General features: G+C 39.5%; 1 protein-coding gene across 1 annotated transcript; it reads right to left on the bottom strand.

The window, feature by feature from the left end:
* Positions 1–564: 564 nt before the first annotated feature.
* Positions 565–20227, bottom strand: LOC306858117 (rho-related BTB domain-containing protein 1-like; the record flags this gene model as incomplete). Its single annotated transcript, XM_079398517.1, has 9 exons — positions 565–734; positions 1899–2004; positions 9104–9192; positions 9809–9959; positions 12023–12141; positions 12317–13275; positions 13439–13624; positions 19727–19830; positions 20048–20227. The coding sequence occupies 9 exons, from the start codon at positions 20225–20227 to the stop codon at positions 565–567; spliced, it is 2064 nt and encodes a 687-aa protein (XP_079254643.1).
* Between the last annotated feature and the right edge of the window lie 219 nt (positions 20228–20446).

Below are 20446 nucleotides of genomic sequence, written 5' to 3'. Positions count from 1 at the left end.
CTCTTACAATCACAATGATCAAACTACATCCATTACATTACAATCAACAGTGAGCCCAAACCTCAAGTTCTCTTAGTTTTTGTTCACAAGTTGTCCAATAAACGGGCTTACAGCATTACCCGAAATTTGCCTGAATGCAGAATTGCACAATGCAAATTTTGCAAATAAATGCATGTGCTCAGAATTAGTGGCATAATGAGCATTTTCCACTTGGATGATTTAATTGAACAGTTTGAAATGTGTTAATGCAAATATACAGTATATAGCACCTAAGTGAAAAGGAAAGACATGGAAAAAACACTCCCTAATCCTCTTAGTGTTTTAAGATTCTTATGCTTCTAACACAGTCAGATCACAACCAAGTCCAACACAGCAGCTTGATTATTAAAACACAAATTACACTATAAGGAACAGGCCTACGTCACCTCCATAGATTCGATGGCCAGCATTGATTGGACATTGTGCTTCAAACAGAATGCTCATTTAGAGTGGCTTGTTTCATCTTATCAGAATAGAAAAAAAAGGAAAATAAGAGCTTTAAAAATAAAACAAGAGTATAAATACTCAAGCAACAGCAGGGGATGTGCTCCAGAAACACCAGCGCCATCGTGAGTGATGTTTATTCAACACCACATCCTCCTTCTCTCTCTCTTTCTTCACCCGCTGATAGTGATCTTCCTCTTTCAGATACCAGACTGGAGGCCAGCGGTGCTTCTCAAAATATTCCTGGTTTTCTGCTCACATTACAACACAAGCACAGAATGATATCAAGGGTGAGTGATATACAATAGAGCCTATGAAGCAAAATGTGTCCTCTTAAAATTCTAAATTATGCGATTTTTACTCATTACAAAAGGTAGAATAACATAACAGCAGGGTTAATTTAATATAAAACCTAAATCATAAAAAATTGATGCATGAAATAACCATTAGCTTAAGTAAAAAAAAAAATAAAAAAATAACCTGAATTATTTAAGACAACATTTCTCATTAATTTGACGAAGTACTAACATAACTAAATAAATATTAATAATGAAAACTTTTAAAATATAATTTTTTTTAATATCTAAACTATATTAAAATTAAATATAAATATTAAATACGCATTTAAAAAAGAATTAAAGTGAAAGCAGAAAATCTAAAAATAAAATTGAATTCCAAATGTTAATAAAAGAGCAGCGTGAGAATTTTGAAAAAATAAAAAAAGGAGAGTTTTCTGCTTTCACTTTAATAATAGTTAAAGTTTATTTATTTAGGCAACCAACAACCAGTTTGGTTACAGTAAGGTTCCATTAGTTAACGGTGGTTACTGCATTAACTAACAAGAAGTAGTACATTTGATACCTTATTTATTAAGCTTTGTTAATGTTAGTTAATAGAAATACAACTGTTTAATATTAATATTACCATTATTTAATTTTTTTATTATTATTTAATTAATAGTTCAACTTTTGATTTTAGTAATGCATTAATAAATGTTGAAATTAATCATTGATTAATCTTAGTAAAATGTTAGTTTTAAATGGTTGGTTATTTTTTAGCTTATATGGAATCTTGTATTATTTCTTTCTTTTTTAAAGATGCTATGTTATTTTAATCACAACATAGTGTGTGTGTGTATATCTATTATTAATAAATTATTTTATGTAGTTTTTATTAACTTGTGTTTTTTTTTTTTTTTTATTAAAATTAATAACTAACAGCATATGGATTTGGTGGATTTAATTTTCGGGTGAACTATCTCTTCAAAAGGTCACTCGTAAAGACTCATATGTACTCATCATAGCCACTTCTACGTAATGAAGCAAAGTTAAATGTCACTGCAGATGCTTTAAATCATGCCGTTCCAATGGTGACTCTTTGCATCGGTCTCATAATTGTTCAGGAAATGCTCCTACCTGCTGATTTCGACTTGATCTCTTTGCGGTAATTGGCACATATCCTGTTGTAATGGGTGCAGATGTAGTGTAAACACCAGGCAGCGAGTTGATTAGCATTATGGAACTGTCATCAAAACAAGGGAATAAAAAACAAGACGTTAACGTTTGTATGTATTTAGTCTAAATATTGGAATATGATCACTGTAAACAAAGGCTGCCATCTTGTATTCTGAAATGATATATTGTGTTTCAATATGAATTCTCACAGCTACTGCCAAATCTTTGAAGGTTATTGTACAGTAGGCTCAAAGGAAGATTACATGGCACCAACATACAGTGACTTGGAACACTCACGGTTGCTTTAAGAAAACCAAAACTGCAATAGGTTTATTGTAAGTAGCTTTGTATGAAGGCATCAGATAAATAGCATATTCTAATTACATCATACGGAATGCCAGATATACAGATAGTGGTATTGCTGCTGTTTAATATCTGCTGTATTATTCATCTGAAAAGTCATGTAGAGACACTGGATGTTTACAGATAACATCCCGTGTTTTTGAATGCTGTTAAATTACAGTTTAAATCATTGAGCCTGTTTCTGTTTGTTTACAGTACTCTATTTGCAACTAATGTTACCAGTAATTTCTTTAAGTGTATGTTTAAATTTTATATATATATATATCTCTCTCTTACTAGGGCTAGGAAAACACACACACACAGAGACAAATCTTGAGATTATTTATTTAATTAATATGGAATGATAAACATTTTAAGAAGAATTAGCACAATTATTGCAATATCTATTTTTATTTCATGAGGCTACGCTGTTTTTTTTTTTTTTAACACATTACGCTAGTTACATGGCCTTCGTCCTGCAAAACAGCTTTCTCGGGTACCAATCCCAAATAAAAGGCTATAATTACTACTTTTATCATCAGAGTTGAAAAAAAAAAAAAAGTTTAATGGAGTTATTGATATTGGACATTACTCAGTACTCCGCAAAAAGATGCCTTTTAACAAATAGTGTTAAAATAGATTTCCTTTATGGGGTTTCAAATTAATTTCATTGCTTTGAAAAATCTCCTTTTCAAGCTTGACCTGGCTAAGAGGGCAGCAACAAATAACATAATATACTAAATATTACAACTTCTAACGGTTAAGGAAGGGGCAGCACCAGGTTCAATAAACTAGTGCCTAAGAGATGTTGTATTAAAAGGCCCCTCTGATGTCACTGAAATAAATACTTTTCTTTTGGAAAGCTATAAATCTATGCTCACACAAGTTCACTGGTTAAGAATAAACTCTGTTGAATAAAGAAAACTCTTGAAGTAGAAAAATATCCAGAATTTATTTAGAGTAGAATTATCGAGTAAGAAATGGCTTAAATTCAAAATTGCTAAATATTACTCAATCAAGTTAATCTCAAATTTGGTATAATATAACCCCAAAAAGGGGATTATCACAACCGTTAGAAGGCCTAGTTAGTTAACTGTGGAAGTGAAGATTAATGGACAGGTATGTCAAGCCCTGTTAGACACTGGTGACGATCATGTTTGACAGCTGGTTTTCCAGAAATCTTGCAGATGTGCCCATCCACCCCCTGACTGGATTGTCAATATGGGGGCTCAGTTCAATTAGTTACCCATATAAGGGGTATATAGTTGTCGACGTCACCTTCCCTGCTTCTGTTACTGGTGTGGAAGAGTCACTGTCCATTCTGGCCCTTGTGTGCCCTGATCCTCAAGGTCCTCCCCAAGTGCCAGTTATAATTGGTACCAATACCAGTTTCTTCAAACGACTATCTGCGCTCAGTCAAGGTATGGAGGGATCCAGTGTCGCACATGCTTTGAAAATCCAGACCCGACACACTGCTATTCATCTGCCCCAGCTGCAAGAGAATGAAAAACTCCCTGACAAGCCTGAAGGAAAAGTGCTGTGGATAGGACCTGGTGATTGTGTGGTTCCGCCCAGAGGGGAAGTACATGCCGTCTGTCAAATGGAAACTGACAAGCCTCTGAGAACTGAGATCTTCATTGTAGACACAGCTGAGGAGTCTTCCAGCTGGAATATTCATTACCCCTCTAGTACTTCCGTCTCCCGCAGTAGATGGGAATAATATCCAAGTCTTAGTCCATAATGAAACCTCTAAGGAAATTTCTATTCCTTCAGGAACAGTAGTCGCCCATGTGTATCCCACAGACACGCTCACAGTGCCTTCCGTAGGCTCCAACAGCTCCAAAGTAATAGACCCAAAGTTATTTGATTTCGGCGAGTCATCTATTCCTGAGGCCTGGGAACAGAGACTGCATCAGAAGTTGTCTGCCAGAGGAGATGTTTTCCACCAATGAGTGGGACGTTGGACTAGCCAGCGGGGTCGAGCATGACATCAGACTGCGAGACGGCAAGCCATTCAGAGAACGATCCAGACGCATTGCTCCTGCAGACATCGAGGATGTACGACGCAATATTAAAGAACTGTTAGCGGCAGGAATCATTAAGGGGTCAAGGAGTCCATATGCTTCGCCCATAGTAGTTGCACGGAAGAAGAGTGGGCCGATCAGGATGTGCATCAACTACCGTACTCTAAACGCTCGTACAGTCCCTGATCAGTACACCACTCCCCGGATCGATGATGCCCTGGACTGTTTGGCTGGTAGTAAATGGTTCTCCGTACTGGACCTCTGCTGTGGATATTATCAAATAGCCATGGCGGAGGAAGATAAAGAGAAGACTGTGTTTATCTGCCCCCTTGGTTTATTTCAGTTTGAGCGGATGCCGCAAGGGATTACTGGAGCTCCAGCCACATTCCAGCGGTTAATGGAGAAAGCCATTGGTGACATGCACCTCCTCCAAGTAATAGTCTACCTCGATGACATCATTGTGTTTGGATGCACACTTGAAGAGCATGAAGAGAGACTATTAAAAGTCCTAGACCGTCTGCGAGAGTGTGGCCTGAAAGTCTCAATTGACAAGTGCCAGTTTTTCCAGTCCCAAGTCCATTACGTGGGGCACATTGTGTCAGCTGCTGGAGTATCACCAGACCCAGTCAAGATTGAAGCAGTAACTTGCTGGAAGATGCCCACCGACCTGAAGTCACTGAGATCTTTCATGGGTTTTTATGGGTTTTATCGGCGCTTTATAAAAGGGTTATTCAGCCATTGTGAGGCCGTTGACCGAACTCACCAAAGGATATCCGCCAACATCAGGTCACAATAAGAAGGCAAAGAATAGAACGAAGTACTTCAAGGAATTCGAACCATTTGGAGAGCGCTGGGATGATGCATGTACATCAGCCTTCCACAAGATCATTCATTCCCTCATACACGCACCAGTCCTGGCTTTTGCCGATACAACCAAACCATATCCTTCATGTAGATGCCAGCATGAATGGGTTGGGCGCTGTACTGAATCAGGAACACCCGAATGGTTTAAGACCCGTGGCTTACGCAAGCCGAAAACTGAGTACATCCGAACAGCGTTACCCCATTCATCAGCTGGAGTTCCTGGCACTTAAATGGGCTGTTGTGGACAAGTTCCATGACTACCTGTATGGTGCCCAGTTTGTGGTTAAAACAGACAACAATCCACACACCAAGTTGAGTGCAACAGGTCATCGCTGGTTAGCCGCTCTATAAACCTATAACTTCGGTTTGCAGTACAAGCAAGGAAGTCACAACATTGACGCGGATGTGCTGTTCCGTTATCCCTGTGAATCCAGCCATGATTCTGAATGGAAAGAGATGCCTAAATCCGGGGTGAAGGTCATCTGTCAATTAGCTGTAACTGAGGAGAGCGAAGAGTCATCCTTGTGACAGGTAGACCAGCTAGGGGTTTCACCTCAGAGCGTTCCTGAGGCTTTCTCTTGTCCTACAGCCCTTGGTATTTGTCCTAGGGAACAGCTGACTCCTGCTGAGTTAAGGAAAGCGCAAGAGGAGGATACTGTAATTGGTAAAGTGAAGAGAGGTGTGGGAAAATACTTACCGTTACTAAGAGTTCCGATTCCACCGTTGCTCTGCTACAGCGTCAAGGTCCCAAGTTGATGATCCAGAACCAACTTCTGCACCGTGTCACAAAAAGTTCCTGTGGGAAAAAAAAGAAACAACTCGTCTTACCTGAAAAGTACTGGTCTCAAATCCTGCATTCCTTGCATGATGATTCAGGCCATTTAGGAGTAGAGAGAACTACAGAAATCCTGAAGGATCGCTTCTATTCGCCTAGAATGTCTGCAGACACTGAACATTATGTCAAGAATTGTGGCCGTTGTATAGCCCGCAAGACATTACTCAAGAAGGTTGCACCCTTACATCACGTGACCAGCAGTGGGCCTTTCGATTTAGTGTGCATCGACTTCTTGTCTATTGAACCTGATTCAAGAGGCCTGGGTAATGTCCTAGTCGTCACAGATCACTTCACTCGTTACGCCCAAGCTTTTGTAACTAAAGATCAGAGAGCTCTAACAGTGGTGAAGATACTGTGTGACAAATTCTTTGTCACTACGGCCTACCATCCCGTATCCATTCAGACCAGGGGTGGGATTATGAAAGCGGTCTCATAAAGGAGCTGCTGAGAATGCTTGGGATACGAAAATCAAGAACTTCACCCTACCATCCCCAAGGCGACCCACAGCCTGAAAGGTTCAACAGAACGCTTCTTTCCATGCTTGGTGCGCTGGATCCAGCAGAGAAGAGCAGATGGAGTCAACACGTTAATCGATTAGTACACGCCTACAACTGTACTAAGAACGAGGCCACTGGGCATTCGCCATATTATCTACTCTTCGGAAGGGAGGCTCGTCTGCCAGTGGATCTGTGTTTTGGGACGTCGCCTGATGGGATGGGAGCCAGTAACCATCACCAGTATGTGGAAAGAATGAAGTCAGAGTTGCAGAGAGCATATCAGATAGCAACTGAAACTGCCCTGAAAAGTCAACAGAAGAACAAACGGTTGTATGACAAACAAGTGAAACATCCAACTCTGGAAGTGGGAGATCGGGTGCTGATAAAAAAGGAAAGCATTGGAAAGCACAAACTCGCCGACAAATGGAATTCTGTACCATACCTGGTGATAGGAAAGCTGAAGAACTTACCTGTATATCGTCTGAAACCTCGATCATCTCTTACCTGTTGGGGGTGAAGTGAGGTTGTCCGTTCCTGAAGTCTCAAGGAAAGTTTCTGCACCGCCGGAGACCAGGACAAGACCTGTGGAGAGAAAACAAAGAAAAGAGTTAAGAGGAAGGAATGTGACACAGAGTGTAGGGGCACCCAGGACTGAGTCTAACAGCGAGGAGGATGATCTGTGGTATTGCCACCCAGATAGGGTAGAGAGACCGCCCAGGCCAGAGAGTGATGCACAAGATGGATCTGCTGTGGACACAGTTTACCGTAGAGGTGAATTGGATGGACCCCATGCAGAAGCTGCGGAGCCGACGTTCACTGAATAAGGCCATGGAGAACTCCAGATCAGAGTCCAGAAGGAAGGGGAAGGGGCCCATTAACCGACCTTTAACCCTGGTTCATAGAGGAATAGTCATAAATGTTGAAGGTGGGAAATCAGAGAAGAAACCCTGTAGCACAGTTTGGTGTCACCCTATGGCACAATGTACTGAATGTGCTCGTGTGAGTGCTCATATGGAGCCCAGAGTCACCGTTAAAGTGTAGAGAAGTAATCTCATGGGGTCATGAGAGGTTTAGAAGGGGGAGCATGTAACCCAGTAGAACAATATTCTACAGGTATTGAGTTTATTTCTATTCATTTAGTAATTCGTTTTGTTTTTGCTCTAATCCAGAGCTAAAATTGTGTATATGCCCCTTTAAGAGCGTTATCTTATGCCAGGTTTGATTGCTATACACATGGGGAAAATGTGGTTTTAATGAGCAAGTTAGGTTGATCTTTATTTTTATTGGTTTGTATGTGTTAAGTCCCTCCCTCCCGGGAAAAAAAAAGAGAGATTTGAGTGGTGAATAAGGAGAGAGCCGAGAGACGTGCAGCTGAGGAGAGAGCTGATCGGAACGATTGAGCGGACAGATTGCAGAAAATACAGTAAATTAATCGATAGATCATCGTATAAATACTTTCGAAGTCTGTACAGTCCGTGTGTATACATGAGTGGCTCAGTTCATTCTGTTGTTAATATTTGAATTCGGAGTGTACGTTTTTTCCGTTTCTGCGGTTACGTCATTAGCTCGTAAATAGCGCGGAGACAGACTGTGCGTAAAGTTATCGTCAAATATAACTTTAAAAAAAGGACAACCGGACTGAAATCTTCGTGAATTCATCCTGTAATTGACCCGAGGGATACCAGATAGCGCCCCAGTTCACTGTGAGTTCTTGGATTCCTCTGGCTGCGTTGGAGTGTGACCTACATCGTCCGCCAGGGACAGCACAGGACGAGGATCTGCAGGAGGAGGCCTTCCACTGTGTTTTGCGATCATTTCACAGTTCCTAAACTAATTCGGGTACCCTTGTTTGCCTTTTTGTTTGCGCTCAGGAGAGTGAAGAGGCCAGTTTCAGTTTCCACAGCCACTATGCACTCAAGCCACGATTCAGGCCTGCTCAGGGGTGGGTTGTGAGTGTGCGTGTGTGTTATCTGCGTGTGTGTGGGCCCACAGTGTTTAATATCAGTTCATATAGTGTTATTCAGCGCGCTTAAGAAATGTGAGTGTTCAGAGTAGTATTTTGAAACACAAAGTGAATTATTCTCTACCTGTAATTTCAAGGGTGTTAATTTGCTCAATTAACTCGAAGTGTATTTGACACAGAGGTCAATTCAGTATATCTGTCACATGTGATATTCCCCTTTTTGGGGTTATATTATACCAAACTTGAGATTAACTTGATTAATATTTTGCAAATTTGAATTTAAGCTATGTCTTACTCTATAATTCTACTCTAATTAAATTATGGATATTTTTCTACTTCAAGTGTTTTCTTTATTCAACAGTTTATTCTTAACCAGTGAACTTGTGTTAGCATAGATTTATTCTGAGTAGCTTTCCAAAAGAAAAGTATTTATTTCAGTGACATCAGAGGGGCCTTTTAATACAACATTTCTTAGGCACTAGTTTATTGAACCTGGTGCTGCCCCTTACTGAACCGTTAGAAAAGGAGGTAGGGGGCGCTACATTTACATTATAGTATTAGCACTAATATTTACATTAACACATTTAGCTAACACTTTTATCCACATTTAATTATGCACTTTAATAACAAAAGAGATTTACCTGAGCAAGCTCTAGATAGGTGAGTACCTCTCCATCGATATCCTGTCCATCTTTAGATGCTTTTACTAACTCGCTCACAGCGTATTGCTCTGAGGAGAGAAAACATCTGTTAAACAGAAGGCACATTTAGATGAGCTAAAAAAATTGATGTAGAAACCATTTTGTACTTGGAAATTGCTAGTAAATTTCACAAATAATTATAAAGAAACGGCAAGAAACGCCGAATTAAACATGACATTTTGAAGTAGAAAGACTGAAATAGTATTTTCTAGTTTTATATACAAACTTTAAAACAAATTCAAGTTATTTACACTGAATAAAATTTTGTGATGCTTTTCAACTCTTGCAGACTGTAAATAAACTGATGCACAAAACAAGAAAATGTTTTTTTTCCTCCGGGGCGGCGCAGGCTACGTAAAACCTAAGGTAAATAGCTGCATCTGGAGTTACAGATAAATTTCAGCCCGTCACCACCACGTCATTAGATGACGTTCGCCGGACAGATTGTAGTGTGTGCCACACAAAGCTCCGCTGAGACGTTGTCTTTTATTTGGCACCTTTACATCGCTCGTTGCTAAGCAACACAGACTGAAAGGGCTAAAAGGCCTGTTTGCTTTAGATCCGAGGTGGCCGGGCAGCTCTGCCCTGTGCTTGAGGAACGCGTGTGTTTTGTGTGCCATTTGGAGCATGTGGTAGAGAGCTCACCTGTCAGGGCGATGAGCCGTGGAAGGCACAGTCTGTTGGCCAGGGCGATTAGCTCCAATGGGTCCAGGTCTGCTATGGGCGACAGCTGATTGGTGTAGAGATACTCCAGCTCTGCCTGCATACATACTCTGCTGGTGTTGGGGAATGAGACCTGGCAACACACATGTACATACCTCATTATTCTTCAAACAATCAATTTTGTCAATTTCATCTGATGCCGCTAAGTCAGCGTGAAATAGCGTTTACAAGCCATTTACTTCTGAAATGGAAATCGGTGGGATAAAATGTAGAACAAGACTTGACTTTGTCCTTCGGGGATTGATTTCACGGGTATATGACAGGTTGTTGGAGAGGTTGAAAAATAAGAGGACTGGGGGATCTATCAACAAGGAAAGTCAGTTAAGAAGCAGAGCAAGTTATAAGTTGCACAAAAAAACCTGTTGTAACCTGCAGATGTTAGCCCAAAGATTTGTTTTTACTCAGTATAAACCAATTTGTCAGGTTGATTTAGTCAGACTACTGTACATAGCAGTCTGACCTCAATAAAACCAGTTTTATTACCATTACTGGTCAAAAGTTGAAGGATTTTTTTATTTTATTATTAATATAATAATAATAATAATAATAAAATTATATATTTTTAAAGCCTCTTAAGTACGAAAGAGGATTAGGGTCAAGCAATAATAATAATAACAATAAAAAAAAAATCTTGAGATTAAAGTCGTTAAACAATAATTGTATTTCAAATAAATGCTGTTCTCTGAACTTTATTCATAAAAGAATCCTGAAAAAACATACATCATGGTTTCCACACAAATATTAAGCAGCAAAGACTTTTTTTTTTTTTTGCAAAGACGAAGTGTAAAACTCAAATTATTAATCATTAAATATTTTAATTCAGCCATTATTTATATATGTTATATGTTAACATTATAAGTTATATAGTGTATTTAACAGACTCTGGTCAGCTGACCTCTGGAGATGAGACTATTTGGTCTTTAATCTCTATGAAAACTGATGGCCGGCTCACCAGCAGTCCAGCATTACTAAGCACATTTGGGTAGCACACGCAGATAGATGCTGCTACGTAACTCATTACATAATACTCTTCAAGGGCAAGCACGGTAGATTGCTGTGTTTTGCCGGGGTAGACTAACCACTCCAAAAGAGAGTGCAAAGACAGAGGCATGCTCTCACGGATTTAAGCAAGCACTGTGGACTTAAGTCTGAAAGTAGGACGCTGTCTAAAATATATCTGTCCCAATTGTTACACTGGCATGAAATATCAGAGCACTAAGGCAAAAACAAACAAAAATGGCCATCATGTATTGAGTCCCTTATGCAAAGATTAACCGTAGAGGAAAACAGATCACTGTCTCTGAATGACGTCTGCTTTTCCTCCTTAGGGAGGAAACTCGGTCTGCTTTATTCCACCTGTTAAGGAAGAAATTAATGAACAGTGCCACAGATGAAAGCATCTATTTGGACAGTGGAAATAGGATTAAGTGTGCCTGTGGCAGCTGTGGAATGAGCAAAAAGCATAATGTTTGCTTCAAACAGCAGGAAGTATCTGTATCGATTCTGCATCTCAGCTCATCAATTATGCATGTAAATAGCTATAAATGGAAAAGTATGAGGCTAACTGTACTATAAGTTTATTATTTATACATTAATAAAAATGTATGACAAATATTTTAAATATTGTAAAAATTGTATATTTCAAAAATAAATAAATGTGCACTAAAATATAGATTAAAATATAGGAAAAATGACTTGTGGAAACTAAATTTAATACTGAAACAAAATACAAATGAATGACACAAAAATTACATTTCAAAAATGTAATAAACCTGCTATATTGTGAATAAGATGTCTTGTAAGACAAACACCATGCACTCCAAAAAGGTCATGAGAACTGACACATCATTCATCACTGCAGAAATAGATTTTCAAAACGTCACTTAGAGACACCAGGATGAGACTATTTTAGTTATTCAAGAATTTGATTCAATTTGTTGGCAAGCCAGTGTCTGTAAAATGTGTCAGTGCGCATCTATTTGAGTATGTAAGTGCATGTAAATGTCTGAGCAGTGTGACCTTGTACCATCTGCTTAAGAACTGGCAGACTCATTAATGCTTAGGACAAAATAAAAATGTTCTGAAGACTTGTCAGTGCCCTAACTGGAGCTTATTAAACATTGTTTTCACACTCACCTCGTCATTTGCACTCTCCATGAAAGAGCCCCCAAATAAGGCAGCCATCCAGTCACAGCTAGAGATCAGCAGTGGTTTGTGGGCGTTAATGGTGCCATCATCCAACCTGAACACCACATCTGAAAAGAGAGTCCAAAACTGATGAGAAACTGCATTTTACAAAGATATATTTCAACTAGAATTAAGCATATTTCAGGAGGCTGTTGCAGCAAATAATTAAAAATAATTTTAAAGAGACTGTGTTTCTTACTCTTTATTCAAAGATAAAATAAACACATCTTGGTTCCTCAATACCTGTGAAGTTATTCTTGGCGAGACACTCTTTGATTCGGTTGGCCTTTCTCACATGGAACGCTTTTGTGATCTCTTGATTCATGAAGCCCTCGTTGTTTGTGATGTTCTCCACCATCATCCTAAGATCAAACACTTCTAGGATCTCTGCAATCTGGGCAATCTTCATCAGGTCCTTTTCCTTCTCATCCAGCTCACCAGTGTAGAGGAAGCGTAGGACAGCGCTGAATGGTCCATGGTGGATGGAATGATCCATCTTGACGACAGTCATAAGCGCTGGTGCACCTGTGACCGGATTGATCACGTTCTCCTTGTGGATGCTGTGGAAGGCCTTGCTCCAAGAGGCCAGAGACAGTTTGGTGCACCGGTGGATCCCACTGAAACTCGTCATCTTGAGGGTTCCGTCACTCTTGGATGCCTTGAGCGAGCAAGGTGAGAGATTGGGGAGGACAGTCACATCCTCTTCCGTGTCCAGGCTTAGTGTGCGCATCAGTTGATCCCGCCCGTGACGCTCAGTTGCCACCAAGCACTGGGACTCATCTGAGAAGTCCATATGAAAGAGGTCGAAGAATTTGGAGGATGAGGTAGACAGGTAGATCCTGTGGGCAAACAAGTGGATGTGTTCCTGAATGATGAACAAAACATCAGCACACAGGGGGCTCTCAAGAAGCTGCTTCGGGCCATCCCGGTTTTTGGCTGGGCACTCAGGGATCTTAATAAGTGGTGGAGGGGCTTTGGGTGGCAAAAATGGTGCCTGCAACAGTGGCTTTTGGACCTTCCTCAGATGGGACTTCCAGAATTGTAGGTGGCGTCTGGAAATGAGGGCTGCTCGGATGGCATTATCAAAGATATCCTTGATGCCAAACTGATCGAAAACACTTGTCTCATAGTATGGGATGCCAAGCTCTTTGGCGACCTCCCTTCCACTCTCTGGAGGCAAAATATCTCCGGGTTTAATGGGCCTGTGAGAGACAAATAAATACAATCAGATCTTGTGGTAATATGACAGCGCTCCTGGCAAGAGTATATGCGAATTCCTGAGAAGTTGTTGCATGGGAATTGTCAAGGAATATCCAAGTTCCAACTTATTGGATTCAGAAGGACAGGGGCTTTAGTTACTAGTACCTTGATAATGGTCGCCTAGCTCGATTGACTGCCTCCAGGTCAGCGTAGCGCAAGTCCAGCTGGCAACCGACCAAGATGACAGGTGTGCGAGGACAAAAGTGCTTGATTTCGAGGTACCACATGGTTTTAACATGGTGTAGGGAGTTGGGGTTGGCGATGGAAAAGCAGAGAACCACGACGTCAGACCTTCGAAAGTAAAAGTTGAGAAGTAAATAAAGTAACTATCCGATGAAAACTCTGTTTAACAACACAGGGCAAGACACCACGTAACACGCATGCTAACGGGATTTTAAGCCAAGAGTGTGACAGGTGCTAAGCGGTATCCGTAGCAAACCCACAGTCCTTCAGTGATTGGTGGACATGCAAAACCTGCGATCTCAATGCCAGCCTTACATTGACCCGTTGACAGCACGCAAAAAGATTGCCTTTAGTTTACAGAAGTCTGATGGTGGAGACCACAAACTCCTTCGGCAATGCTTTTTTGTTTGGCTGCCTCTGTGAGGACTAGAACAAACACGATCAACAAAACAGATAAAACCAAATCAAAAAAAGGATGACATGCAGACATTCTGGCACACTGCTGGCATACCTTTCTGTAGCAAGATTAGTACAAAGTCTATCCTGGGGAGGGGGGTAACACCCGTCACCACACGAGTAAGTGAATAATGTACGATCAGCCGTTTGCCTTCATCCACAAAAGGAATCGTGCATTTCTTGCTGACTGGGCAAGCAAAGGTCTCAGCTACCACACCACACAGTTGGTAATGCAGAGAATTATGGAGATGCTAGCAGGCTTGAGGACTTACAATGTCTCTCTTATGTTTCACGGGCTTGCATAAAGATCATAGGAGCCCTAAAAACAAAAAGAGTCACAGAACAATGCTACATAATAATTGCCTTTGTGGTTCAGGGAAATCTATCTGAAGGTGAAAAACATTACAACCAGAGTGTATAATGACAATATAAGTCCAAAGGGACCGTAAACTTTCAAACAGCTTTTAAAGTTAAAGATATGCTTTGATATGGCACTGCATGGTCCCAATAATTGCTAGGCTAAAGCCTATCCTGTCCTCAGTAATGGTTTGCTGAAAACTAAACATCTCTGGTCAAAATGGGGCTCTTGGCAGATCACCCTATAGAGCTCTAGAGAAAAGCCTGTTTGATGTTAAGCCAGAATCAATGCACTTCTGGTAAAACATGTAGCATTTATTTGGGCTTCAGAATCTCTTGGAGAGCCAGCGTGGTTGCAATTGCCCTCTCAATAACTCAACAATACCTCCCCCAACCTGAATAAATGAGAGAAAATCAGCATTTAAACAGCAATCATCTTTATTAATCTTACATCAATCCAGGGAGTAGAACACTCAACATGTCATTAATTAGCAATTAAACAAAACACACTATCAGAAGGAGTCATTTGTAAAATTGTTACATCCAAAAAAGTCTTTCTCTCCATTAGTTAAACTCACATAGACTGATTGCAGCGAAGGTTGTATTTTCTCAACGTCAACAATGTCAGCTAATCACCCAGATTTATGACTTCTGTTTTGCGGAGCTGTTTCTTCTCGTTCATCATTAAATGAACCAGTCACTTTCAGCAAGGGCTGGGAGATATGCGAGTATGTTTAAGTGATAGAGATGTTGCTATTGTGTTTCTTTTAGTGGTCAGGACTGCGGACTGCTTCAAGTGTAAAAATATGCATTCTACAGTCCCAAACAAGCCAAGATGAGGAATAGCTTCTTAATCAGGGGTGTTTGTTGGGACACTTCAAGCAGAGTTGTTGTATATTTGGCTTGGCTATTTGACTCTAAACTCTGGATGAGACACTCTAAGCCTATGCTCATAAAGCAGAACACACACGTCTTATGCTTCTATTTGGTAAGTACAGGTTCAGAGAGGCGCAGTACCTTGGAATCTCATTCCTGTAAAATTATGAATTACTTCTAAAGGCAATAGAGTGCACCAGTCACACATCGAAGCCCCGAGTAAGATGCCTAGCGAACATTTAGAGGTCATTCCTTGAGTCTGAGCCAAGGTATATGAGTCCAGACCTCAGTGCACTGGTTTGATTTTTTTTAGGATGCAATAAAGCAGGGAGGACTAAAAATATAATTCTATTGAACAAGGCTGGCCCAAAGTTAAGGAGCAAGGCATGCTTTCCTGACAAGTCAGGTGTATCTGATTGAAATAGTCTAGTGCATCTGGATTGGGACTGGTCTAGCGCTAAATCACAAAATATTCTTTCACGTAGGGTAAATATGCAGACAACCCTTCTTTAGGTTCCTAAAATCTCCTTTCAAACTGTCAGAGGAAAGAATTAGGTAATTCTTATTCTGTTAAACACCATCTGTTAAACAACTCCAAAAGGACACTGCAGGCATATCAATTCTTCTAACAGGGATTCTTGGAGTGTGTCACATTCCCCTCCCTAGCTAGTGTAAATCATGAACATGAATTTGGGTGCTAACAATCCATTAAGCATTGGAACACTGACGTTCCTAAATTACCTTTTGATATGACAAAAGACATTTCTGTATAACAAGCCATGAGCAATATTCTTCTGATATTATTTCTGGCCACATTAAGTAAATATAATTATCATCTGATGCTCTTTTTTATGGTGCATTTTGGGAATTTTTAGGGAGTAAACGTTCCAGTGCATTTTAATGAAATTAATTTACTAGACAGTGCACTACTAGTGAAGTAGGTTGAGTAGATTGAGACAGCCTAGGTTTTTAACATTATAAATCAAGATGTTTCTACCATCTACTTCTAAAAATTACAAAAAAAAATCTTAAAATAAAAAAGTGAATTGGGTTTGGCTTACAGGTGCATCTCAAAAAATTAGAATATCGTGAAAAACTTCATTTTTTTTGTAACTTATTTCAAAAAGTGAATCTTTCATATATATATTTTACATTCATAACATGTAAAGTAAGACATTTCAAAAGTTTTGATGATTAGACAATTTTGATGATTAGAGCTTACAGCTCATGAAAGTCAAAATCCAGTATCTCAATATATTAGAATATTTATATTTGAGTTTCATTAAACAACCATCTCTACAGTTTCACGAGTTCGCACTAACATATAATATGATTGAGCAATTAGTAAGCATATTTGGCGTGCTGTCAGGAGGGAGGGCTCCGAGCTCGGGATGGAGCCCGAACCCAGAGAACCCCCCCCCCCTCATCCCAAGAATGGGATGAAATTTAGATTGGAGTGCGGAGTTGGGGTGGAGGCGGGATGCTGGAAAACTGTAATAGAACAGAGGTGAGTTGGCTGTATATACACCTGATGTGCTTAAGGTGATTTAGCTGACGAGCTGCACCTGGCCAGACTGATTATCTGATCGTGCTCCTCCCGAACCTTGTTAATAAAACATCATATAAATTCAGGGTATCTCTTGTTCTTTGAAACCACAATAATGGGGGAAAACTGCTGACTTGGCAATGATCCAGAAGACAATCATTGACGCCCTCCACAAAGAGGGTAAGTCACAGAGGGTCATTACTGAAAGGAGTTGCTGTTTACAGAGTGCTGTATCAAAGCATATTAAATGCAAAGTTGACTGGAAGTTGGGTAGGAAAAGGTGCACAAGCAACAGGGATGACCGCAAGCTTGAGAATACTGTCAAGCAAAGCTGATTCAAACACTTGAGAGAGTTTCACAAGGAGTGGATTGAAGCTGGAGTCGTTTAACTGGAGACGCTCAGACGTCTTCAGAAAAAGGGCTATCAAGCCACTTCTGAAACAGAAAAAACGTCAGAAGCATCTTACCTGGGCTAAGGAGAAAAAGAACTGGACTGTTTCTCAGTGGTCCAAAGTCCTCTTTCAGATAAATTTAAATTTAGCATTTAATTTGGAAATCAATGTCTGGAGTCTGGAGGAAGACTGGAGAGGCACAAAATCCAAGCTGCTTGAAGTCCAGTTTGAAGTTTCCAGAGTCAGTGATGATTTGGGGTGCCGTGACGTCTGCTGGTGTTGGTCCATTGTGTTTTCAAGTCCAGAGTCAATGCAGCTGTCTACCAGGAGATTTTGGAGCACTTTATGCTTCCATCTGCTGACAAGCTTTATGGAGATGCTGATTTCCTTTTCCAGCAGGACTTTAGCACCTGCCCACTGTGCCAAAATCACTTCCAAGTGGTTTGCTGACCATGATATTACTGTGCTTGATTGGCCAACATGCCTGGCCTGAACCCCATATGGAATCTATGGTATATTTTCAAGAGAAAGATGAGAAACAGTCGATCCAACAATACAGACGAGCTGAAGGCTCAATAGTGCCTCAGCAGAGCCACAGGCTGATCGCTTCCATGCCATTCCTCACTGATGCTGGAGTTTGTGCTAAAGGAGCCCTGACAAAGTATTGAGTGCATAAATTAACATACTTTAAATAACTTGAACTTTTCTGCTTTGCAAATCCTTTTTTTGATTAATCTTAGGAAATATTCTAATATTTTGAGATACTGGATTTTGACTTTCATGAGCTGTAAGCTCTAATAAAAAAAAAAATCAAATTAAAACAAAAAAACTTTTGAAATGATTCATGTAATGAATCAAAAATATATATGAAAGTTTCACTTTTTGAAATAAGTTACAAAAAATCTTTTTTTTTTTTTGAGATGCACCTGTATTATGCATGACTGATAACACCAAGCAAACTCTTTCGGTAAAACTGTCCAGTAATTGACCTTGAATGAAGTAGCAACAATACAAACATGAATGCTGCATGCTATGCATTCTAAATTTCTTGTAAATACATCTGTGAACATAACATAATTGAGGTTAATTATGTTACCGCCAGTACAAACTCATACCAAAATGAGAATATTTTGTTTATCCTGCACTGAAAATATCAGAAGAAAACATAAAAGCAGTGAGCATGTGATGAATGCAAAGAAAGACCTCATTAACCAAGTGCTTGAGACAAAATGGCCATGAGTTAACATAACAGTGTTCAGCTGTCATGTTCGGCCCGCATTCAGTTGCAAATAGCTCAGTGTCTGATGTTAGAGCAAATGATGACAGCATCTGATGGCAGGATGCTTCCTGTCTTTCTGTTCAGTAAAGTGGTGGCATTTGTGAACTGAAGAACCAATTAAGATTTTCTCTGGTAATTTGTTGTTATTTTCCAGAGAGCACTGTGAAATTTTCTCATGCATACCCTTATATTTATGTTATTTTCAACATCTTAGTTTAATCTGAATCTCATTGATTACCATAATAAATAAATGAATATAACGCACCCTAATGCAATTAATTTCATTTGAAAAGGAATTAAAGGCATAGTTCACCCAAAAAATTTAATTACATTTATTTTTTGAGGAACACAAAAGAAGACATTTAGAATAATGTTCACACTCCTCTTTTCTATACAATGAAAGTGAATGGTGACCAACAAAAGGATCATGAAAGTCAATACAACTTATGTGCTTTAAGTCTTCTGAAGTCATACACTAGCTTTGCAAATGAACATATTAAAATTAGTAAGTCGTGATTGGTCATGTGACACACAAGAAGGGTCTGTGTTCAGTAGTGTTTTTTTTTTTTAATACGGAAAGCAGAAAAATTAGAAAACACTAAATTTTTCATTAAACAAAAAAAAAAACAAACAAAAAAAAGGATTCGACTTGAAAATGTATAAACAGCTTGAATTTTCAATATATATTATTGAATATTTGGTGACAGTTATTCTGTTGCACAGAACTGAAAAAGAATTGTTGTTGGTATACAAATTGATCTTGACCTATCAGTGAAAAGGGACATTTTATGCCGGCCTACATTTGGAAAATGAACTGAAATTAAATATTCAAGTTATTTATCAATTTTCTACCCTTGAATGGAAAAATGAAAATCAACCTTCTTATTTTTTTTATCAAAAAGGACATTTTCTGCTTTCAATTTTAAATAAAAAATGAATAAACACAATGTACACGGACTATACAAGGACATACATGGACCAAGAAACATTAAGTTTAAAAACAATATATTTGATATTGATTTTCTGAGAGATTTAATTGTATCGTATGACGTTTTGAGACTTAGATTGCATTTTGCCTTTTTAGCTTAGTCACCTCTGTTCACCATTTACTTCCATTATATGGAAAAGAGCAGCTTGAACATTCTGCTTTACACTTTTCTTTTCGAGTTCCCAGGAAGAAAGTCCTACGGATTTCGAATGATGAGGGTGAATTAATAACTAAATTTTCAATTTTGGGGAACTATTGTTTTAAGCTTGCACCACTACTACACAGAAATTGCAAATTAAACAGAATCTGTTCATACCTCCCGTAGGCAAAGCGTCTGTCTTTGTGATGGTCTCCAAAGGTGTCCCATAGTCGGAGGGACACGCTTACGTCATCCACAACGTCTCTGGAACGTTCTAAGACCTGTGAGGAGTCATAGCATTAATTTGGCTTTTAAAGCAGCACCTCTGCCCCAGAGCAAAGAAGACCACAGGCGTATTTGATCTTTTTCTGTAATCTGAAATTTAAATGAATCCTGACGGAAACAAAATCTGGGTATCATGCGCTCATTATCTCCAGCCTTGGGCCTGACGTAATGCTATGATAACGGCAAGGTAAATTTAATTGAGGGAAAATTTACCTCTTGACAGACTCTGTACTGGTCGATGGCCCAGACGGTGGGTACATGGGTGGCCAACAGCTGGTACTGGGTCAGGGTAGTGTTGCAGGCCCGGGCACAAATAAGGCGAGTCTTCCCGACGGCATTGTCTCCAACAACAACGCACTTGATGGTCTCTACATTGGGTCTTTCGTAGTCCATATTTAACTTGAGTACCCTACGACAAAAGGAATTATTGTACGAGAATTCATAACGGCGCACATACATACTGACCAAAGGAGGGATTTCATTTCAGATCTATTAAATCAGAAGCTGCAGAGAGCATTGACCTTGCTGTGGGTCAATGAAACGTCAATATAATACAGGACTTCTTTTCACCTTCCTAAAATAGTTGCCCTATATTATAGCCACATCTTGTTG

Source organism: Barbus barbus, assembly GCF_936440315.1.
Source record: "Barbus barbus genome assembly, chromosome: 38".
Lineage (NCBI taxonomy): Eukaryota > Metazoa > Chordata > Actinopteri > Cypriniformes > Cyprinidae > Barbus > Barbus barbus.
The sequence above is the reverse complement of the archived record's forward strand: the minus strand, read 5'-3'. Positions and strand labels throughout refer to the sequence as shown.